We start from the raw sequence: 25,238 nt of genomic DNA, 5'->3' as shown, positions 1-25,238 counted from the left end.
CTTTACATCATATCAAATCACAACAAGTCACCTCAGAGAATAATTCAGAGAAAAACCTGACAGTCAGTTGACCTACACGGACTTACAAGAGCAATGTGTGTGTGTGTGTGTGTGTGTGTGTGTGTGTGTTTGTGTTTAATGCTGAATGAAAGCAATAATTGTTGAATGTTATTTTCTTACCTGCAGTTGAGGAGAACCTAAATGTGCAACAGATGAAAAATGAAAATGTAAGTGAGAGCTGGTACTAAATATGTTTTCTGTTTGGCTTAATCATCGCCACAGACTTAAAGGACTCTTACATTACTGTCTTTATCTTCTAGTCTGACATTTACCATGTGTACGCCACCATCTCTGAGGAAACAGATGCACCAGATTCACAGGATACGATTTAGAGCATGCTGATGCACACTGAAACATTTTGGTGATTTTGTCAGTAAAGTGTATTTAAAGGGTTTTAATTCATGTAAAAGTCAGAAACGTTTTACAGGTAGTAGATATTTTTTGCAAATAGTTTTGTTGTAGATTATTTTTTTCTAAGGATAATTGGCATGATCATGCAGTTTTCAGCTTTTGCATTTTTAATAAATGCTTTTAGATCTTCATTATTTTGTTTTAAGTAACTGTAATTTGGAAGATGATAGTCATAACATCTGAGTCATTTCCAAACTTAGAACTGTGGATACTGTTGCCATATAATAAGATATGCTTCTTTCCAAATTGTCCACCTTTTAAACAATTGCTGCTTTTAAAAATTAGCTAATAGACAATGTGTATTTATTTTAATGGTGTCATTTGCATTTCAAATTGTGTTATTCAACTGTTTTTTAAGGTGGAGTGTATTTGTTTTGTGTTAATACAAACTAAAGGGGAAAACAACATATTAAACGTGTATCTACAAACTGTCAACTGACAACACAAAATGTTCTTCCAAAACCTGCCTGGAAAAGGTCAAAGGATTTAACTGCATGTCCTTTTCAGTTTTCTCTTGGTAATGAAAAAAATAATCCCGTTTTGTTTTTTTAAAGTTATATTGACACATTTTGAAGTAAAGGATTTTGCCTAAATATTAAAAAAGCCAATCTTGACTTCAATCGCAGGTCTCAGAAATTGTGGATTTGAATGTCCAAAAATGTATCTTCCATTTAAACCCTGTACTATTGCCATGTCACACTTTGGAATGGAAAACCATATTCAGTGAAACAAAAATATTTATTTTGTTTATATAATTTATTTTTTTTAAAAACATAAATAAACCTACTAACTGTACTCAGTAAGTACCTGTTGTTTCTTAATTTTTTAACTTTCTGCACATGGATACTGTGTTCATTACATATTTAAACATGTATCACAAACACTTGCTACCGTATTATTGATGGAGATTATACATACAACAAATCTTCCCAGACAATCAGGTAATCCACATCACTTTTCATGTTTACATGAGCAGCCTGAAATTCCTCTTTTAAAACATCTGTCACAGCCAGAGAGACTTTCACCATAGATTGTGCCCCTATACAACTACAGTATATAAGAATACAGTGGCTTGCAAAAGTATTTGGCCCCCTTGAACTTTTCCACATTTTGTCACATTACAGCCACAAACATGAATCAATTTTATTGGAATTCCATATGAAAGACCAACACAAAGTGGTGTACACGTGAGAAGTGGAACGAAAATCATACATGATTCCAAACATGTATTCAGACCCTTGAGTCAATACTTTGTAGAACCACCTTTTGCTGCAGTTACAGCTGCCAGTCTTTTAGGGTGTGTCTCTACCAGCTTTGCACATCTAGAGACTGAAATTCTTGCCCATTCTTCTCTGCAAAACAGCTCCAGCTCAGTCAGATTAGATGGACAGCGTTTGTGAACAGCAGTTTTCAGATCTTGCCACAGAATCTCGATTGGATTTAGATCTGGACTTTGACTGGGCCAGTCTAACACATGGATATGTTTTATTTTGAACCATTGCATTGTTGCCCTGGCTTTATGTTTAGGGTCGTCGTCCTGCTGGAAGGTGAACCTCTCCCCCAGTCTCAAGTCTTTTGCAGACTCCAAGAGGTTTTCTTCCAAGATTGTCCTGTATTTGGCTCCATCCATCTTCCCATCAACTCTGACCAGCTTCCCTGTCCCTGCTGAAGAGAAGCACCCCCAGAGCCTGATGCTGCCACCACCATATTCGACAGTGAGGATGGTGTGTTCAGAGTGATGTGCAGTGTTAGTTTTCCACACATAGCGTTTTGCATTTTGGCCAAAAAGTTCCATTTTGGTCTCATCTGACCAGAGCACCTTCTTCCACATGTTTGCTGTGTCCCCCACATGGCTTGTGGCAAACTGCAAACAGGACTTCTTATGGTTCTCTTTTAACAATGGCTTTCTTCTTGCCACTCTTCCATAAAGGCCAACTTTGTGCAGTGCACGACTAATAGTTGTCCTATGGACAGATTCCCCCACCTGAGCTGTAGATCTCTGCAGCTCGTCCAGAGTCACCATGGGCCTCTTGGCTGCATTTCTGATCAGCGCTCTCCTTGTTCGGCCTGTGAGTTTAGGTGGACGGCCTTGTCTTGGTAGGTTTACAGTTGTTCCATACTCCTTCCATTTCTGAATGATCGCTTGAACAGTGCTCCGTGGGATGTTCAAGGCTTGGGAAATATTTTTGTAGCCTAAGCCTGCTTTAAATTTCTCAATAACTTTATCCCTGACCTGTCTGGTGTGTTCTTTGGACTTCATGGCGTTGTTGCTCCCAATATTCTCTTAGACAACCTCTGAGGCCGTCACAGAGCAGCTGTATTTGTACTGACATTAGATTACACACAGGCACACTCTGTTTAGGCAACTGACTGCACTCAGACCAAAGGGAGCTGAATAATTACGCACACCCCACTTTGCAGTTATTTATTTGTAAAAAATGTTTGGAATCATGTATGATTTTCGTTCCACTTCTCACGTGTACACCACTTTGTATTAGTCTTTCACGTGGAATTGCAATAAAATTGATTCATGTTTGTGGCTGTAATGTGACAAAATGTGGAAAAGTTCAAGGGGACCGAATAATTTTGCAAGCCACTGTATATACAATTTGTAAGCCTGTGTATATGTTGCTCTGTGACTCTTATCTTTAATTTAGTTGTTAGTCTTTTGTTACGTGCTGTGACAATAAAAAAATAGGGCTCACCAACTACACTTTTTATGACTAACCACAGAAGACCGTTTTAGGCTAGAGGACATCATAATTAAAAGATACAGAGAAAATATAATGTAGCTGTTACTACTTGTACTTCGCAGCTGCTGCAGTTTGTTTGCAGGGCACACTTGGCTACAGGAGGCTACATTACACCTTGTACATTATACATTTATTGTATTGTTGTTGATGATACTTGTGCAGTGTATGGCTGTGCCCCTATAAAACTACAATATATCAGCCTGTGTATATGTTGCTCTTTGACTCTTATCTTTAATAACTTTAGCAGTTAGTCTTTTTTACGTGCTGTGTGGCCCAGAGGCTTGTAAAAATAGTCAACATGCAACATACAACTACACCCCACCTCACCAACCAGCTGCAGTTTTTTGATAACCTCACAAGACCATTTTAAAGAATATGATGGTGAAAAAATACAGGAAGAATAATGTACTGTAGCTGGTTGCACAGCTGCTACAGTTTTCTTGCAGGGCACATTTGGCTACAGTACAGCTGGTTAGATCCAACCAAGGTTGAACTGTTAAAGACACTCATATATTACCTAATGTCAAGCATACATCAGGTAATATATGACAAAAAGTAATACAGATTCCACAGAAACAGAGGAACGACCTGACATTTACATTTACTGACTCACGTTGTAGGAAATGTTAATTTCAAATATAGCAGAGTATGTAATCTTTCATTGTGCTGCTCTGATTCCTGCTTATTACAACCAAACTACCACAGTTGTTCCAGGTAATATACCTTCTTATTGAGAGCTTAGTACCACTTTAAAGCCAGCATATAAATATTCTCATGCACCTCATGCATAATTATTTAAAACGCAAAGAAAGAGCTTCGCAGTTTGGATAAAAACACATTAAAATCAGAAATATTTCTACATGCAAACACAGAGTCAAACACGCGCTCTTTCTTTCATTCCTGCATAAACACTGATATGCACACATTTCACAGTAGGAGAACCAAAAAATTAAAGAACAGCTAACCTACAAAAATAAGTTTTCAGTAGTCGTTTAAAACAAACCACAGATTCTGCTAACCTCAGCTCGTCTGCAAATAGTAGACAAACATTCTCATCTAGTCATCTTAATTTAACTCCCCGTGTGGTGTGTGATATTAATAATGCACACACAGGACCTTTCAAAAAGCTGCTATTTGTGCAGCTTTGTGACCTGTATGTGTTGATGAAGTACTGATACCCCCTGTGGTTTTCCTGTGAACAACTTGTGCACAACAATTCATGACCTTCTGCATAGTCAGGCACACAAAAAGATCCTACAAAAAACACACATGTAAACTAAGACCTTAAATAAAGAGGGGAGTAATGGGGACACAACACTCAAAACATTTAACACAGAAACACTGGTAACAGAGGAGAACAGGGAAACAACCTCAAGGAATCGACTAAAAGTAAACTATAAAAGTCAAATACGAATGAAAACAAACTAAGCAAAAGCCTAATATTAGACAAACCCAAACTTGTGAAACTACAACAGAGCAGGTCAAAAACAGATTAACAAACAGCAACTGAAAGTCCAAACCTGACATTTATGGGTTCAAAATCCAGGATCATTCCCTAGTGAGGACCCACTCATGGCCACACTCACTGAGGAAGCCGGCACACAAGCCCAATTTGTATACCCTTGTGATTTTCTATGTCCTTTCTGAGCCTTGTTTCAATTATTTTGTCCTTGTTCAAATTTTCAGCTTTTGTCCCTGTGGGAAAGAGGAGCTATTCCATCAAACCTACCTTTTTAAGCAGCGTGGTTGGGCTCATCTCTGATGGAGATGACACAGCGTGCACATTGGAGGTAGAGAATTTGTTGCTCAAAAATAAACTCACCCTAAAGATCCTTAAAACAAAAGAACTCAGATTTTATTTTATGCAGTGATTATTCTGTCTTAAATGAGGATACTTCGTTCCTTCCACCTAACATCTTATGAAATAATTTACAGCCTGGTTATAGTGACTCCTACAGTATTGTGACCTGTGAGTTGACCACTTTGTTATTTTTGAAATGCCCAATATTTTTCAAATTGATATTTTGCATGATGACCAAAAACCATTATATTTCACCAGGATCATTCAATTTGTACCTGTGTTTTTTTTTACCTGTGTTTGTACCTGGAAATTTATTGGACTTTTCAGAAATGAAATTTATTTTTTATTGAACTTTATGAATTGCTAAAAACTGTGGTCTGTTTTTACTGTGGTCATAAAGGGATTGACATGTAGCTGTAGCCCATCTGCTTCAAGATCCAATGTGTTGTGACTTCAGAGATGCTCTCTGCATCTCTTGATTGTAACAAGTGTTCAGATCATCTTGACCATGCTTTGCATTACTTGACAGGCGTGCCTAACAAAGTGGCCAGCAAGTGTATACAGACTGGAACCATTTGGTTTAAATAGAAAATGTGCAAAATGGAGACACAAACACAGTGGTCTACAGCTCCAACAACCTGGATAGTCATCTCTTGTTGCCATGCACAGCACCTCAAAAACAATTAGTGGTCTATTTTGGAAAATGAAATATAATTATAGGATTTTCTTTTTCCTAGATACCACCCGATACCTGTCGCTCACTGACAGCAAGTGTGTCCAATATTTTCCAGGTCACGCTAAGAGGTGAGTAAAGCAAACACTCAACCTTTATCGAACATAATGGTAAACATGTAGAGTGGTATTCAGTGAAACAGACACAGCTACATAGTATGTACCCTATATATAAAAAACCTTACCTACTGAATACATACATTTATTTACTGTAAGCATTTCAAGCCTAGTGGCTCCATACCAGACCAGGGTAGAATTTTCACTTTCTACTTTTCTGAATCTCTTAGTCCAAATATGCTCATAGAAATATAAAAATATATAGTCACTGGGGACTTCATTAGGAACTCCTGTTGAATGGGTCTTTAACGTAAATATCTAATCAGCGAGGATACAGTTCGCACAACCAAAAATGGACAACAGAAGAAAACGTGTTACTTGGTTGGACTCTCATTTCCTGTTGAACATTCAGTTCAGTTTAATTCAACTTTATTTATACAGCGCCAAATCGCAAATAAACACCAAATAGAAAATAATCACATACAGATAAAACACAGAAAGTCGTCTTTATTTATGATTCTTTTGCATATTTCTTGAAAGTTAAGAGTTTCTGTTTTGCACCATCTCTCTCTCTGTCACGGTCCTGGGTCAGTGACCCAGTGTTTTTGTATCATTATTGTACTTTGATTGTTTTATCTTTTCTAGTCTTTTGGTTTCTGTTTTCCGTGTTCCATGATTGCTGTTCCCTCCTAGTCAAGTCTGCATCTGTTATGTTTCCTGTTTTACTTTGAAAGTCTGTGTATGTAAATGTATTGAGTTTTGCTTCCCCTGTCTCGTCTTGTCAATTACTCCCAGCTGTGTCCTCCTTCTGTGTCTCATTCCCTCATTATCCCTCTGTGTATTTAAGCCTTGTGTTTGCCTCTGTTAATAGCTGGTTTGTCTGTGTTATTTCCCTTCGTCAACCTGTGTACTTCCCTGCGTGGTCTCCTTGAGTTTCCCTGCATCTCCCTTTCGAGTCTGTTGTTATTAGTTGTTTCCAGTTTAGGCTTTCCTCAGGTTCTGTTTCATGCCCACTGCATTTCTGTTTATTTCACCTCCCTAATAAACTCACTCACATCTGAAAGCTGCCTGGGTTTTCTGTTTGTGTTTACCAATCCAATAGTGTTAACAAAAAGATCAGGCCTAGATGAACAGATTTATGGCGTTCTTCAACACTGATCACAGATGGCTGCATCACATTTAGGACACAATAATTTACCAGCAATGGATATCAATAAAAATTTTATAAATTAGATTAAACGACTAGTAAGTCTGGTACCAACTGGTGATAACAGTGATGATTCGTTGGCCAGTCAACTTGTGGCGCACATACCTGCCCTGTACTATTGCACATTATCTTGGGTGGGTGTGTATGTGTGTGTTAGTGTGTGATTATATTATTATGAACATGTTATTACCTTTAGAGTAGTCCAAGTGTAAAACATTAGCAGCCCAAACAAGAGGCAAATTAGCTGAGGTAGGTTCTTAAAATTAAAATACCTCTATCAAAAATCATGTTAGTAGACTCTGAATCAAGGTAGAGAGGATTTTGAGAGGTGGCCAAAGTGTCATCATTTCCATTCAGTGCAGCAAACAGACCCCAAGACTCCTCAATCTCAGAAGCCTTTCAAAGACCAAACACAAGCAACATATGATCAATTATTAGACAGTTGTTATCTTAATTGTCTTTTAGGATCATTGTCCTGCTGCGTAACTCAAGTGAGCTTCAGCTTCATGGCACAAACTGATGGCCAGACATTCTCCCTCAGGATTTTCTGGTAGAGAGCAGAATTTATGTTCGCATTCATTAAAAGTCATCCAGGTCCTGAAGCACCAAAGCAGCTCTCACCTTGAGTACCAAAGTCGTGCAAATGACCTCTGGTTTAGGGGACTCCCTCCTTCTACTGCTGAAGTAATGTCATTGTTTCCTGTATTGTTACTTGATTGAAAGTTACAGGACTAAAAAATAACCACTACAATCAACAGTGACTTAACAGTTAACAATGTTTTTTATAAGCTATTAAAAAACATATGTTCTTCATTTCCAAGCAAAGTAAACTTATTAATGTAAGTCAGGAAAGCATGTGTGTGTGTAGTTGAAGGATTCCCCCATTCACAGCATTATATTTTGGGAGAATATTTAAATGAATAATACAAAGTAATATTTGCTGCATGCAGTCCAACATGAAATTTAACCCTGAAAAAATTGTATTTTGGTTAACTGTGATAGTTAAAGTTTTTTATTTATTTGAATTCAAAAGGGGAAATGTTATCAGAAAGAGTGCATAACTGACGGGTGGATGGACTGAACTGAAGTCTGTTTCAGTGTTTTAGTTGTATTTTTATGTATACATCTCTTCATGTCTCAGCAGAGACGCAGGGACAACTCTCCATCTGACAAGAACAAATGTATCTCATTAGACAATTTATTAGGTACACTTTGCTGGTACCAGTTTGGACCAACTTTTCCTCAGAACTGCATTCATTCTTTGTGTCATAGATTCAGGAAGGTGCTGCAAACATTCTTTATAGATTTTGTCCATATTGGTGTCACACAGGTGCTGCAGTGTATTAACTGCACATACATGAAGAGAATCTCCCATTTCATCACATCCCAATGCTCTAATGGACTGAGATCAGGTGACTATGGAAGCCATCTGAGTACAGTGAACTCACTGTCATATTCAAGAAACCACTTTGAGGCATATTTGAGATCTATGACATGGTGCATTATTCTGCTGGAAGAAGGAGATGGGTAAACTATTGTCATAAACAGATGGACATGGTCAGCAACGATACTCACACAGGCTTTGGCATTTACACAAGGGCCAATAAGAAGCCCAAAGTGTGTCCAGAAAATATCTACCATACCATTATATCACCTGCCTGAACCACTGACACAATGTAGCATGAATGTTACAGCAGAAATCAAACCAGACAAGACTTTTTCAAACTTCTATCGACCAATTTTGGTGAATTTGAGTGAATTGAAGCCTCAGTCCATATTCAGAGTTTTCTTTTCTTCCCAGAGTGATAGCTGGTGTGGTCTTCTGGTGCTGTAGCCCATCTGCTTCAGGGTTCAATGTGTTGTGAGTTCAGAGATGCTCTCTTCATCTCTTGGTTGTAAAAAGTTGATCCGATCATCTTGACCATCTCTAAGAGCTTGAATGCAGTAGCTGCTATTGAATTAGCTGATTAGTTATTTGCTTTAATGAGTTGTTAAACAGCCATGCCAAGTTATTATGTCTGCTCTTCTCTTTCTTACTGTCTTTGGACCAGTGAAAACTCTGATATGGTTCTTTTCTCCCTTTCTAAGGAGTCCTTGGCCCCCATTTTTTTATGAAACCAAGAAATAATCAAACCATAATTGGAAAGATATATAAACAATTCTATATACTACTACCAATAATTCTTACTTCTAGTAAGATCAAACTTTCTCTAAAGTAAAGAGTAATAATAGAAATAATAATAAGATCCCAAAACTTGCTGTTTTATAATTAAGTATTGCATTACATAAAAAATTAATTTTCTTTTTTTTTTTTTTAAATCCTTCTGTCGATGTTTATTTGATGTTCATATTGGAGAGTTTAACAGTGATCATACAGCACTATAGTAATAATTTTGGATGTTATTAATCCCACACTGGGGAAACTCAGCCACATGAGGGACAGGAAGAAAAAGAGATTTAGAGACATACTCGAAAAATAAAACAAAAAAAAGAAAACTTGTGTACAAAAAAGGCAAAATTATATAAGATCTACAAATGTTATTATATACAGTAAAATACACAGAGCTTTTTATGAGTACATAAAGTGCAGTGGGAGAAGAGACGCAAACAGATATTTGTGTTGTTACTTTATTATTCTGTGAGAGAAGTGCACTCAGCTTTTTTCTGTTTCTATAAGTGGGTCATTTTTTTTTTTTTTTTGCACATTAACTGTGTCTTTCTGAAGTCGAGGAGGGGGGGGGGGGGGTGCTGTGTTAAATAATGTATAGATGCTTGGGTTCTGTACTCACCACTGAGTGAATAATGGATGATCCTATCACAGGTAACCTCACAGGTACACACTAATATTTCTCTCACCCACCTCTGTGTGTGTGTGTGTGTGTGTGTGTGTGTGTGTGTGTGTGTGTGTGTGTGTGTGTGTGTGTGTGTGTGTGTGTGTGTGTGTGTGTGTGTGTGTGTGTGTGTTACTTTGGTGAGTTTGTTAGTTCCTACATCCTTTTGTTCAGACCATTCAGGGACACTTAATGTTTGGATCTCTTCAGTTTACACCTCTTCTGTCTTCTCATCAGAAACCTCATATTCTCGTGTTTTAACACTTAAGGTTGCTTTATGTAGCTGCTCTATTCTCCCTGTTCACCCTTTCATTGGCTTTTGGAGCTAACCTTGCAGATCAAAATATACTGTGAACACTCGAGGCCCCCACCATCTAAATTTTTAGTCCAGGAAACAATGTTGAAGTGTTGCGGTCAGATTCTTGCTTGGTGTCACATTTCTGTGACCAGGTGGCTGGAATTTGAGATCATGCGTCTGCTGCAGCTGATCAGCCACTCTCTGATCGAGTTATCAGTTGCCATTACATGTGGCAGCATCTGAAAATGTGGCACTGACCCCCGACATCATGTGTGGTGGGTTTCTGCAGAGCCCTCCCGCAGGTTACAGTACAGGACAGTATGTGACCTGCGAGACGCTCCCCCGCCGAGACTATTAAAGTTGTGGTCATCGATACGCAAAGAGTTTTAGATCAGTGGTGAGGGTGGCATATCCCCTGACAGGCACGTTATTACTCATCAGCCACAGTTCCGCAGATTGTATTTCAAGTGTTAGGAAGCTCCTGAGTCACCCTCAAGGCGTTTATGTCACTGGTGCGCGTGGGTCCCTCCGTCTGCCATCAGCTCAGCCTACCTGCTGAGCAAGAAGAGCAAGGACACACTGTGACCTGGACCTGGTCCTTGTTGGATGAGAGGAGTGTGAAGCGGTGAAAACTTACTGCCAAAAGATGTCTCACCAAACTGGAATTATTGGTAAGTTGTTTATTTTTTTAAATGTAAACTGTGCCTTTAAGTTTTATCCCAGTTTTCCCTGAGCTCAGTTTGAAAAGCTTTTTAAATGCTTTTTTATTAACAGACTCTGAGCTACACTGCTGCTAATAACACATCTTCACATCTTCTGATGTTTTTCTGCAAAAAAAAATTAAAGATTGTTCTCAAGTGATCGCTTAGCTTCTTTAGGCTAATTTATCCTGTGTTATTATAAAAGTATGTGCTAACATTTTTAATCTGTTCTTAGTCATTTAAAATTTCTCTTCACCTTTGTGATGTCAGTGCTAACAATGTTTAGCACATTCAGGCTCTTATAGTTGAATCTCATGCATACATTGCTTTTTATGTGTGTTATGGCTTTTGGTAATCGGAGCGTGAAGGTGGGCAGGCTGACGGAAGCGAACCTCTCTCACCTTTCTCACCTGATCTTGCATCATTAATGAGAGCGCTGTGTTTGGTAACCATGGCAAGAGAGAAGGAAAGTACATAACAAACAGCCAAAGTTTGAGTTTTCTGTGATGACGCTCTGTCCTTAGGCTTTTCAAATTGGGGGATTTATCGACGATGGTCGATCAGATCCTTCAGTGATTCTTGGGGGGCACATGTTTGTTCTCTGAGTCACTGCAGGTGATGGTGTGACCGTCTGGCAGTGGATCAAATTTTTTCCCTGAAGTAGAGTTTCAGGTTGTTACTTGGTCAGCTCTGTCTCACTGGCTTTCAACCACCCATCCTCAGTTTTGACTTGTCTGCCTTATATCTGGTTACTTAAGCAACATCTGAGCTGAAAGATTTTTTGGCCCGAGCGAGGGGAGGTGCCATCAGAATCCTGAAGATTATTATCAGAAACGGTAAAAATGGAATATTTGTGGCATTTTACAGTATTTGATATAAGTGAGCTTTCATTAAACATCTCCAAATCTTGACTTTGTTCACTCTTTTCTCTCTGCAGAGGAATTGGTGCTACATTCATACAAAGAGCCAGCCCGGAGCTGGGACAAGGATTATGACCAGTTCCTGCTTCCTTTGCTCACGCCTCTAGAGCCTTGCTACATCCTCTACCGCCTGGACTCCAAGAACGCGCAGGGTTATGAGTGGATCTTCATCGCATGGTCACCTGACCAATCACCAGTATGTGTGCAGCACATTTACGAAACCATCACTGTAGACTGACATAAAAGTAGGACAGTGTCCTGTGGAAAAATCAAAATAACTTCATGTTTAGTGGCAAAAATGTCTTAATATTAGTTTAAGTTGAGGCTAAAATCAGTTTATGCTTATTGTTAGTGAACACACATTGAAAATAGATTTTTTTTTTTAAATATAATTTAAGATCTGTAACATATCTGATGTGTTGTTGCCTTCTCCAAAAATATTAGAATCAGAGATATTATGTTTTTTAGTTTGTTTTTACATTTTGTTTTCAATTCTGTTTTATTTAACATAGTTAACAGCAATTTATGTCTTAAAAAGGAAAAAAACAGCTCAGAGATCATCTAAAAAGTAAGAGAAAGGCTGTCTGATTTTATTCTCTTTTTAGAGAATAAAATCAAACTATTACTTTTTACTTAAATATATATATACAAATAATCATCTTTAGATTTTATTTACATTTACAGTTTCTGATTTAATGTGATCGTGGTTGTGAGCCAACATCTTAATCTCAAATTTAAATTGAGCACAGAAAGACTGTAGCAAATTCATGTAAAAACAGCCTCTGCACATGCTGAATATAACTGTTTGAAATGCCATACATATGTCAGATTTGTAGGTTATTATCCCAAAATTATTATATAATAACAGGTTGGTACATTTTGTCTTATGGATGTGATTTTTTCCAGTGGCAGAAACAAGCTTCCATACATAGACAGGATGTGTGCAATATTGCCCACACCATCACTTTGGAGTGCTGCAGGAAATGTTTCACTTTTATCTTAATTTTTTAACATTTTTTAATTTCTAAAAATTAATCATAATAAAAATAATAATAAAATGCTAATAAAATGATCAAATAAAAATAATATGATAATAAGAATAAAAATCATGTATTATTCCTAAACAAATTACACTATAATTAGTTCAGTAAGAAAAACAGCTGAAAACAGAAAACAAATCCCACATGCTAGTGCAGGACCTCTCCCCCACATTAACTCTGATCAAATCAAAACAATGGAAAAGAGTTTGATCGCTCAAGTTGCCCTTGCTAGTGAAGAAGAAACTACTTTTTCTAACAATGTAACTAGAACTTGTTAGAAAAAAACAATTATAATATCATTTTATTATTATTATTGCGTGACAATAAAAATGACACCGTTTAGTAATAGATTTCTTTTTTCTTTTTCTTTAATTACAAATTGTAATCAAACTCAGTTATACAGGCTGTTTTTCCCCGCTCACAAATACTTTATTTTTGAAAAGAACCACTGCTACAGAAAACCAGTAAAACTGTGTGAAGGTTTTTTGTCGCTGTGTCTGTCCTGGTGTTCTCCAGGTGAGAATGGCAGCACGGTGGCACGGTGGTTAGCACTGTTGCCGCACAGCAAGAAGGTCCTGAGTTCAATTCCAATTGTGTGGAGTTTGCATGTTCTCCCCGTGTTTGCGTGGGTTCTCTCCGGGTACTCTGGCTTCCTCCCACCGTCCAAAGACATGCAGCTTGTGGGGATAGGTTAATTGGATAATCCAAATTGCCACTAGGTGTCAATGTGAGTGTGAATGGTTGTCTGTCCCTATGTGTTAGCCCTGCGACAGACTGGTGACCTGTCCAGGGTGTACCCTGCCTTTCGCCCTATGACAGCTGGGATAGGCTCCATCGCCCCCCGCGACCCTGAAAAGGATAAGCGGAAGTGAATGGATGGATGTTTAATTACAAATTGTAATCAAACTCAGTTATACAGGCTGTTTTTCCCCGCTCACAAATACTTTATTTTTGAAAAGAACCACTGCTACAGAAAACCAGTAAAACTGTGTGAAGGTTTTTTGTCGCTGTGTCTGTCCTGGTGTTCTCCAGGTGAGGCAGAAGATGGTGTATGCAGCGACTCGTGCCACACTGAAGAAAGAGTTTGGAGGAGGTCACATCAAAGACGAAGTATTTGGGACGGTGGAGGTCAGTATGGTCCTTCCTGCATAATAACTGATGGACTGCCACTCACAACCAACCCATTGGTGTCTCTGTGTTTCTAGGAAGACGTGTGTTTCCAGGGATACCTTCGCCACAGGTCCTCCTGCTCCTCCCCAGCTCCTCTCACAGCAGCTGAGCAGGAGTTACAACGAATTAAAATCACAGAGGTACAGACAGGCTGTCAAAGCTATATGACTCTTATAGGTACGTGAGTTATCTGTGCTCATCCTGTGTGTGTTTTCCTTGCAGGATAAAGTTGTGTGGGTATGTTGATTTTGTTTTCATTATGATAAAAGAATTCAAGTATGTTTATGTTAAAACTTTATTGTATAGTGATTTCAATACTGTTTCTTTTGTCTGCAGGATGAACGCAGACGAATTGGGACTCCGACAGCGAGAGCAAGGGTTTGTGAAGTCTTCGGCATAGACATAGATTGTTTTTTGATTTTGTTTTTTTGGCTGATTTAGTTGCATTTCATGTGAGGAAGAAGCAGTGCAAATATGTTTTTCCCTCCCCTGAAGGTAACAATGGAGTTTGGCTTGGACAAACGGGCACAGACTCTTCAGGGTCTTGCGTTTCCTTTACAAGAAGAGGCCAAACGAGCTCTGCAGCAACTCAAGCATAAACGCATCAACTATATCCAGCTGGTGAGCCCCCATAGAAAACATTTATAGCTCATTAAACAGTGAATATTTACATGTATACAGTAAAAAGTATACAACATATATTTGATAACAACATCTAAGGGTGTGTTTTTGCCAGTGAAACTAACTGCACGTGACTTGACCCCTCAAAAGTAATTACATTTGCTTGCGTATGTTGTGTTGCAGAGGCTGGATGTAGACAGAGAGACCATCGAGCTGGTTCACACTAAACCTACAGAAATCCACGAACTTCCCTACAGGATTCCCACAGATTCACCTAGATACCACTTTTTCATCTTCAAACATTCCCATCAGGGCCAGCAGGAGGAAGCTCTGGGTCAGTAAAAACTCACTGAGTTCCTCACGCACTGTCTGTGACTTGTAAAGCACTAATTTGGTGCTATAAAAGTGAAGGGCAATGAAAGTAGCTTACAGAGTTCACACATATTGTTTTAACTATCATCACCTCCACTTTTTTCAGGATGTTAGTCTCTCCTAACTTCTTCTAATTCTTGTTGAGTGACACCATGTGGTTTGCCAACCACAAGTTAAACTGTACATAAAGACTGGCTTTAGCTATTGTGACATCATCAATTGGTTTGGGGACCATTATTTTGAAGCTTTGAGGTCATCCAGGTGAATTTCTTTTAGCTAACACTAGCAAGTTTAGTTAGGCCTCAGTCACACAGGTCTAGAGACTGGTCAGTTCTCCAGGAGGCTGGGAAAAAATGCATACTCTCCGACAGGTTGGTTGTTGAGTGGCTGCTGAGTGGTTGCTGGGTAAAACTGGTCGCAAAGTGGGTGCTACACCAAAAATGTCCTTGTTATTGCTTTGGTCCCCCATAGTTTGCATGCCAACTCATCTACAACTACTACCTATATGCCTGCCTGCCTGCCTGCCTGCCTGCCTGCCTGCCTGCTTGATTGATTGATTGATTGATTGATTGATTGATTGTAAACACGAAAATAAAAATTACAAAAATATTACAAAAATAATTAACAAGTGTGCACAATACACATATAAAAAGGGCACTGAATTACCATCAAGAACACTGCACCGCTCAGCTTATTCACTTCACAAATAAGTGTTTCTATAGATACTGACAAATCACATTTGCTGTATAATGTGAACTCTGCAGTTTCCTCAGGTCTGTGGGGGATTTTATCATCTTTCGCCTCGCTGTTTGGTTCTGTTGTTTATGTTCCCTGCTTTCACTGGCCTGATTTCAAGTAACAGGCAGCTGTGAAGAAGCTCTGATAAAGCCAGCACCAATAAGCAGACACAAACAGTTAGAATTATGAACATTGATGACCGAGCTACAGATATAGCAGCTATTTCTGTCAGCGGCTGGGCCAAAAAGCTAAAAAGATTTGAGTGTTAACTTGGACTTGACTAGTCCAGTCTCCATAACAGCTGCAAATGAACGCCTGTTTTGTTCCAGTACACATGTAAATGAATTACCATTGACAGTGACAGAGGAGATATAAGCTTGTGTGTCTCCTTTTCATGCGAAACCTATTTAAAAACATTGTTTGTTTTATATAATCAGCTGCCGAGCTGTTAATCTAGTTTGAACCTTTTGTACAAGTGATTTTTATACTGAACAAATGAGCTGGAATTATTCAGTTAGTTACTCTGAAAAGCAGTGTGGGGTTAGCCTCATGTGTGCTTAATTATAGGATGTTCCAGTCGGATCTACAATATGTAACGTTTGCAGCTATCTAGGCCTGTGTCTCTTTTTACTTAAGACCCACTATGGTCTTGCGCATTTTCATGTCATGAATGATGCTTATGTACAAATGAGGAAATCAGCACAGTACGTCATCTATAACAGAAAGTAGTGAAGTAGCTAGTGAAGCTGATTGTGTGAGGCAGAAAATATCAACAGATCAGCTTCATCTATGTTTCAGTGTTTATATACTCGATGCCTGGGTACACCTGTAGCATCAAGGAGCGGATGTTATACTCCAGCTGTAAGAACAGGCTACTGGACGAGGTGGAGAGAGACTACCAGCTGGAAGTCACTAAAAAGGTACAGCTCTCCCACAGAGACGGTGACAAATAATCTGTAGTACCACTGTCACTGTGTAAACTGTCTAATGACTGTCTACTCTCCATACCTGCTTAGATGGAGATAGACAGTGGTGATGGTCTGACAGAAGACTTCCTGTATGAGGAGGTGCACCCCATGGAGCACACTTTAAAGCAGGCATTTGTCAAGCCCCGTGGCCCGGGAGGGAAAAGGGGCAACAAACGCCTCATCAAGGGTGCTGGAGAAAACGGGGAAGAAAATTAGACATTACACACATTTGCATAACACAAGCACACAACACGATATCTAAGAATTGACTTGTTATTTGATTTGAATTTATTCATGTCTCTTAATCTAATCATTTTTTTTAAAGGGGATGCATCATCATCATGAAACTGTAAATTCTTGTTAAAAGTCATTTTAAATCATGCAGCAGACATTATAAAACTTACATTGCATTGTAGGTTTTCACTGTGCAGCCTCATCTCTGTGTAAAGCTCTAAAAATAGACAATAGCAACATACAATAACATGTAAAAGTCTTGGGCCACACGTCATTTCTTTAGATTTTGGTTGGAAGGAGTCAGGCTTTCTGCAGGTCTTTTATAGTTTTTTTTTTTTTCTCTCAACACTGAATGCTTTTTCAGTTATTTTGCGTCCAGTCCTTGACCATTTTCAGGAGATTTTTTTTTTAACTTATTTGTTAAAACTCTTAACACTGACCTATGAATCATTTGAATCATTCAAATATATAGTTAAAAAAAACTTAAGGAGTAAAACAGTTTTGTTTTACAACAACAAAGAACTGATTTCTTTAGTTCAAATCTATGAAAGACGTCAGCTCAAATAGCTTTTAGCCAAGATCTTGGCTTATCTCAACATAGTGTGCAGTGTGTCTGTAAAAACGCTGATAAAGCGGAACAAGTGGAGGATAAACGTGGCTTAAAAACTTCTTTAAAACTATCAACAGCAGATGAACAGTCTCTGAAATTCATGTCCTGAAGAAGTGGGAAAAAATCCAACAAAGACCTGAAACATGACCTGAGAAATGCATCTGGCCCTTCAGCTAACCCTTCTACTGTTCACTAAAACCTCATCACAAATGCTCTCAGTGGAGGGACGGGCATCAAGAAAGGATTCTTAAGGAAGGGACACAGGGAGAAAAGGCTGACATATGCCACATTACACAAGAACTGGACAAAAATCAGTGACAACAGGTCTAATGGAGTGATGAATGTAAGTGTAATATTTTGTTCAAATTATTGATACGTAGTAATGAATAGCATTATGTTTATTGTTATTGGACATGCATAATGAAATTGGATGCAACAGATGTAGAGAGGAGGTCGGGAGAGAAGTACAACAGCTAAGGGTCTACAGCCATCTGTAAAACATGGTGGAGGCTCTGTCATGGTTCAGGGGTGTATTTCAGCCAATGGTGTTGTAGATGTTGTCAAAATGAATCCCAGAAACACCAGAGATGCAGTAAAAGCATACCTCAATAGAAAAACACAGTGGATCACTGCCAGTCATGGATTGGCCTCTCCAGAGCCCAGACCTGATAATTATTAAAGCATTGTGTGATGATGTTGATAGAGAACAGAACAAAAGGCAACCAACAAAGAAAAAAGCTAAATGTCCTCCAGAACTATTTCTGAATACTACTTAAAGAAAATACAGAAAAGAAAATACTAGAGTTTAGACTGTGCTGAAGATTTTCGAAGTTGGTCACATAAATTATTGACTTTCAAGCGCATTATAATCATACAGACATTGTTTTTGCCTTATGTATCGGGGCGATTGTGGCTCAAGAGTTGGGAGTTCGCCTTGTAATCGGAAAATTGCTGGTTTGAGCCCCGGCTTGGACAGTCTCGGTTGTTGTGTCCTTGGGCGAGACACTTCACCCGCCACCTACTGGTGGTGGTCAGAGGGCCCGGTGGCGCCAGTGTCCGGCCTTGCCTCTGTCAGTGCGCCTCAGGGTGGCTGTGACTACAATGTAGCTTGCCATCACCAGTGTGTGGATGACTGGTTGTGTGAAGTGCTTTGGAGTCCTTAGGGACTAGTAAAGCGCTATACAAATACAGGCCATTTACCATTTATATACCCCATTTCCGTGTATGATTGCACATTTCAAATTTAGATACACCAATTTCCAAGCAAAATATAAAGAAAAGGGGGTTGGCTCGAGATTTTTACATAGTACTGTAACTGTTGGGGGTAGCCTCTCTGACATTGGTCATTTCACTTCAAAGTCTCAGCTGCTGCCGTCTTGTTTTGTAGGGTTTTAAAAAAATCTAGATGTGTCAGTCTGAGAGGATATTCCACACTCATCTGATCGACTAACTTGTCGATCACAGGGTAACTACTCCCTACAGCATATTCTGCTTTATCGACTGTTTTACTCTGCATGTGACTATGAGCAATGTGTAGTTTCAAAGCTTACTGGAAACTAGCAATCAAGATCAAAATCTCATCAGTGGCTGCAGATCAAGAGAGCAGTGAGGTCATTTTCTCATTCGGCTCTCTGTCGCCCCCTGCTGACCATTGGAAACAGTGCAGACTATAATGAGCTGCCAGTTAAACCATATCTGTGTTGTTGTATACAGTATGAACTGGACTGCTCTGCTGGTCTCCAGAATAAAGCTGGGGGGGGGGGGGGTTAAGGGTTAAAATTTTCTTTTACTCTCCACTCTTCTCCTGCCTTTTTATTTCCATCTTCTTTGATCGCCTGACTAATAATTAGTTCAGCTCATCAAGATCTGTGGGGGAAGTTACATGAATTTCTTTGCTTCAGGGTGGAGTATCCTTTACAGTACACTACCCAGGCATGTGCTGTGCCCACAGACCACGCTTTAGCAGACACAAACTCATCCACATTATTTACAGTTGCCTTCATCAGTGACCTGATTGAGCTCTGACTAGGATCAAATGAGGGCTGTTCTTTTACAATGGTTCTACAATAAAATGTTTTCTGTATTTTCTAGTGTGTGTGTCCTCATTTCTTTCCCTTTAATTGTGCACATGTGTTGGTGATAAAGGTCATGCAGGAAAGCAGCAGCAGGGGTCACAGTTCAGCAGCAGAGGTCAGCTGGTTGTATGTGTATGTGTGCAGCATGTGTGTGTGGGTGTGTGCGTGCGTGTTGGTGTTTTCCGGGAATGCGCTCTACTCGGAAGCATTCAGCTGTGCGTTCTGCTGCTTTTGTATCTCATAGGAAACTGAGTTGATTTGAGCTTGTTTTCTTGGAAAACTGGTTCAGAGCTGAATGGCAGCTTTCATGAGGTCATTATCTCTGCACATGGAAACTGTGGGGTACATTAGGATGAACCTGTTTGAAGACATACTAATTTTAAGCACATTAGCTCATCTGCAAGAGGGAAGGCGCCACACCTAATTTTCTTCATGATAACATAACACATTTAGTACAGAAATAAAGAGCTGAAGAATTAAATATTAACATGCTGCAATGTTTGGACATAATCTTCACCGAGTGTCATACAATAAAATAATAACTACAGTCTGCACACTTAAAGTTGGTATTGCGTAATATCACAGTCTTGCGCAGAATAATTGTAAATAAACAATATTTCCTTCGCGCATGACAACAGCACTTATCAACAGCAGCACTTATCAACAGCAGCATGGTAAGCTGAACATAACCGGAAGCTTTCAAAATAAGAGGTTGACTTTGTCAATACACGCTTTAATGCAGCCAGTGTAGGGTGTTGGAAAGGTTACTTTTAAAATGTATTCCACTACAGATTACAGAATATATGCCCCAAAATGTATTTTGTAACGTATTCCGTTACGTTACTCAATGAGAGTAACGTATTCTGAATACTTTGGATTACTTAATATATTATCGTGCTTTTTACAACTACATGAATGTACTATTTCTGTGTGATTTATTACTATTACTGGAGGTCCGCGGCTCCTAACCATAGTAAAGGGACCTCTGGCTAATACGTCCGGTTCCGTGTTGGGCTCATAGATGAAAAATAGCTTTACTTTGTTATCTGGGTCAACTTTGCTTGCGAGAGACAGAGAAAGGCGTTGAAAGGCTGCTCCAACGGAACTTATTGTTTCGGAGGAAAACACGAACACGGTGTAGCCTACAGTCGAGTCTTAATAGCATACTTAGAACTGGGCTTGTCAGGCACTCTTCTTGGCTGCAGTGATTATTATTATATTTACATGCTTCCAGCTCCCGTTTCTGCTGAATGACAACTGTTACTTTTCCACTCTCCTTTTTCTCCCTCCTCGCGATCACAGACACATAACGGGTATGGCGGTCCATTCTCCCTGCAGCACGGACTACACTGCCCATGAGGCAACATTCTTTAGGGCGATACCTGTAACACTCTGCCTATTAGCTTAGCACAACAACAACAACAACAACAACAACAAAAAGGCGCTCTCTCACCCAGGAAACACACACTCGCAGAGAGAGCGGCACCCTGTAACCATGGCAACCATAACGTTGCCGCAGAACATAGCTGTCAAACAAAACCCAAACAGTCCTGACCCGCGACAATATAAAACAGGAAAATACCGCTGTGTAATCCATTTATTTCAACAATGTAACTGTATTCTAAATACCACATTTTTAAACGGTAACTGTAACGGAATACAGTTACTCATATTTTGTATTTTAAACACATTATCCCCCAACACTGACCAGTGATCTGTTGTAATAAAGGCTACCTTTAAAATAATTTTGTTACTATGTATTATATGATAACTTCCACAGACTTTGTTTATTTCTCAACATTTTTATTATTTACAAAAAAATATTATTTATAATATTATAGGGTATAATCAAATTAATCAATTTTCCATTTAAAATCTACAACTTTATTTATAGTTATTATTATCATGGTACATGTGGTGTTATCTTCTCAGCATTTTGAGTTAGAAGTCTCAGACCAACCCTAACCCTTATGTAACTTGAAATTTAGAAATTCTAAGTCCATTTTGACTTACGGGCACAAAAGACAGATATACAAACAAATATGTGTTTTTCTAAATAAAGAAAAGAAAACGTCAGTGGCAGAAGCAAACTTCTATGGCTGTTATTTCTTAGCTTCTTTTTTTTAATTGCACCTGCAGTGTTAAAAGATTAAAACTAACTAATTATAACATTAAAAAAAAGAATCAAAACGAAAACTAAATCCTGCAAACGTGACAGCAAACAATGAGGCCATTTAACAGCGCCCAGCTCGTTGCGGTTCCGATGCAATTCATCCCGTTTAGTTAAGAGTTGAGAGGGTCTTTTACATCTTATTTTGAAAGGTTTGGCGGAAGTTGTGCTTATTGACGGAGCCCGACGCAGAGGTTGCCAGCAGCGGGCGGCTCTTGCGTCCCTGCGGGCGCTGAAACACAAAACCTTTCTTGGAAACAGATTCCGGGAACCTCTGTCCGGCTGAACAGAGCTGCTGTCTCCTCTGCGCCTCACTCAGTGAGGGGAGCGCTTCAGTCGCACATCCAGCGCTCAGCACGCTTATATATATTTGAATCATTTTGAAGGACTGAACCGAAAACTTTGGAGGACCGTTTATTATTATTTTATAAATAATATTATAAATATTCACTGCAGGGCTGTTTTTACACTGGTTTCAATCCTTGTGGTTTTTCCTGATTTGAGGTAAGAACATTTCTAATATGATTTGGGTAATTATGGGTATTTTATTGCAGTATGCATGATTCAAAGTAAGGTACAAAATAAGGTGAAGAGACGAGTTATTATGAACTGGCGCAGTATAAATAAAGCTGGATTCAGCGTAACTGAATTGGCACATTTACTTGAGTTGTGCGTGTGTGTGTAAATATAGATGGGTGTCTTTTTAAAGGTGCTCTTTAACCCTGTGGTGAGGGGACTCTGTTTGTAACCTTAGCGGCAGGCTTCACTGTAAATAAGCACAAAGGTTTTCTGACTGATCACTTTTCCCGTTGTCCTGATGGGAATGGTCACTTTCATGATTATAACGCTTCCATCAGTAGGGTGGTGGAGTGTCGACAGATCTCCAACCAGCTAACACTACGGGGAGATTTGGGACAGACATATTTGACATAAGCAACTCAATTCGCATTAATTAAGGGAATATAGTTCAGATGATCTCTTAGTTCCTACATGGTCATCGTCGTCTCCACAGGTGTGCTGTCAGTCAGCAATGGTTGTACAGGCGGTGACCATTTTCCATCATGAGGAACAAAGAAAGTCATCCTGCTCGGATCCTGCCCCTTCATCCTGGGACCCAGCAGATGACCTCCGCTGCATCACCACCACCTTCCAGTATCTGCAGACTTCTGGTACGCCAGCCACATTTAAACACTTCTAGTGTCAGTGTCCATGTGGCTATTAAAAAACAAAAAACAAAAACACTAATAACTGAACTGTCTTCTTCCACAGGTTGGTACTGGGGTCCCATCTCAGCAAGTAAAGCTCGGGAAGCTCTCCTCACAAAGTCTGAAGGCACATTCCTGGTGCGGGACAGCAGCCATCCACAGTACATGCTGGCTCTGTCAGTGAAGACTCGCTGTGGACCTACCAGCGTGCGTATAGAGTACAGCAAGGGCTGTTTCTGGCTGGACTCTGTCTCCCCTGGCCTGCCTCAGCTGCAGTCCTTCCCAGATGTTCTCAGCCTTATACAGCACTACACCAGCTCAGGCCACGCAGCACAGGACCAGACATCTAGTGACATTCACCCCCAAATGGAACCTGACCCTTCCCAGCACGCAGCTAAAGACAGAGGAGTACCCCTGAAGCTGAAGCACCCGCTTCACAAACTGGAGGTTTTCCCTTCTTTGCAGCACCTGACACGCCTCACCATCAACAGGCACACTAACTGCCCCAACCAGCTGCCCCTCCCAAAGCCTCTGCTCTTCTACTTGCAGGACTATCCTTTCTCTATATAATACCTGCCCCTCAGCGACAGGACAGTCAGACTGGAATATGGTCGCGTCGTTGAGCGGATACTGTGAATCGGGGACTCTTTGATATATTTATGTATAATAAACCACTCTTGACCTCACTGCTCATGAATGAGCTTATTCTTACTGCACTGCTGCTGGTATTCTTCAATAAATATTCAATTATTTTTACATGCCGACCCCAGCTACTGTGAAATGTGCAATGCCAATATGTGAGTTGTTTTCTTTCCTTCTTTTTTTGATAATGTGGCCCAGTGAGAAGAAAGCAGCTCCTAAACCAGCTGTTTCGAGTGTTCTTCAATAAAGCAGCCTCCGCTTATAAATAATAAATCAGTGAAGAAAACATCTACTCTGTGCTTTGTTGCTCTAGCAGAGATGACAGTAATAATTTGGGGTTTCGTAACTTAAAAACAGTTTTTCTCCAGTGGAAGAGATTAAAACTCCAAAATACACACAAACAGATGTGTAAACTGCAAAACAAGACAAAACAACATGTGAGACAAATAAAGGAACCATGCAGAGTCTGTACCCAGAGTTCTGCTGTCAATTCAGTGTTTGCATATAATGTGATGTGGACTTCTTTAGTATTCACAATCCTGACAGAAATCTGATATCTTTCATTTCCAGAAAGGAAACATAAACAAATCAAATGCTCTTCAACGAATGCAAAAGCCAACAAAGAGGGCCTGTTTGTAGCTTGTAGAAGAGGATTATAAATACCATTTCTGAGAATTAAATCTCGGAAATGTTTGTTTTTCCAGCTGTTGTGTGTATGTGTGTGTCTTTCCCTCCCTCCCCTCTTCTGAATTACTGGTCACTTGAGCACACAGATAAATGTGAGGTATTACTGTTTTCATGGAAGCGCATCTGAGCTCGTTTCCACGAGTTGGAACTGAGCAGCACAGAAAAAGCCTCTTATCAGGATTAGAGTAAGTGCTGCGGTTATTAATACACTGCTGCACTGCCAGCTCACGCTCTGTTTGTGTGCCTTTCAGCTCCAACCTGCCGCCGAAAGGCTTAAATCGTTTCTCAGGCCACAGTTAAATGATCGGGATAAGCAGAATAAAATCTCTATCGAGATCACATTGATGTTTATCAGAATGAGGCTCCTTCATTGGGATTTACTGCAATATTAAATGAAGCCATGTGCCATTTAAGAGCTATATGCTGATACAGGAGGAGAGCTCAGGTTGAAGTAAATGTTGCAGCAGCTCAGTGTAGAAATACTTCATTACAATTTAAAATTCTATTTAAGTAGTGACTAAAGTAAATGAACTTAAAGGATCAGACCATTAATACTCATGAGTCAGTCTACAGCAAATTCTTACTGGCAGCTGGATGTCAGTAAAGTTACTGTAAAAAGTGACAGTAAAAACTTTTTACAGTAAAAAAAACCCTTCTGTAAATGATGTAATTGCATTTACAATAAAGTTGCTATAATTTGATTTTACAGTAATTTTTCTGTCATTTCTATATGCAACATTACTGTCATTGAATAAAGATCAGACTTCTACTATACTGTACTCTATAATCTCTTAAATCAGACTTTATAAGATGCTCATGTTTTTTGTAGTCTTTACAAAAGTGTATAACAGCATGAACACAGTGCTGTCATGGAAAAATGAGACTTCATCCACTGACATGAAAGCACTGATGGGCTGAACTTTATCTATGGATCT

At 39.3% G+C, this 25,238-nt stretch overlaps 2 protein-coding genes across 2 annotated transcripts; both read left to right on the top strand.

Moving 5' to 3' along the window:
• Positions 1-10,712: 10,712 nt before the first annotated feature.
• twf2b (twinfilin actin-binding protein 2b) lies at positions 10,713-19,261 on the top strand. Its single transcript, XM_080892152.1, has 11 exons — positions 10,713-10,821; positions 11,610-11,687; positions 11,789-11,967; positions 13,844-13,939; positions 14,017-14,121; positions 14,204-14,218; positions 14,318-14,359; positions 14,477-14,602; positions 14,786-14,936; positions 16,511-16,632; positions 16,729-19,261. Exons 1-11 carry the CDS (start codon positions 10,797-10,799, stop codon positions 16,894-16,896), a joined length of 1,107 nt encoding a protein of 368 aa, XP_080748278.1. The 5' UTR covers positions 10,713-10,796; the 3' UTR covers positions 16,897-19,261.
• Positions 19,262-22,040: 2,779 nt separating this feature from the next.
• On the top strand, positions 22,041-24,817 carry cishb (cytokine inducible SH2-containing protein b). The gene is made up of 3 exons (XM_080892708.1): positions 22,041-22,273; positions 22,782-22,938; positions 23,039-24,817. Exons 2-3 carry the CDS (start codon positions 22,800-22,802, stop codon positions 23,542-23,544), a joined length of 645 nt encoding a protein of 214 aa, XP_080748834.1. The 5' UTR covers positions 22,041-22,273; positions 22,782-22,799; the 3' UTR covers positions 23,545-24,817.
• The last annotated feature ends 421 nt before the right edge of the window (positions 24,818-25,238 follow it).

This window comes from Rhamphochromis sp. 'chilingali' (genome assembly GCF_963969265.1).
Source record: "Rhamphochromis sp. 'chilingali' genome assembly, chromosome: 9".
NCBI classification, from domain to species: domain Eukaryota; kingdom Metazoa; phylum Chordata; class Actinopteri; order Cichliformes; family Cichlidae; genus Rhamphochromis; species Rhamphochromis sp. 'chilingali'.
The sequence above is the reverse complement of the archived record's forward strand: the minus strand, read 5'-3'. Positions and strand labels throughout refer to the sequence as shown.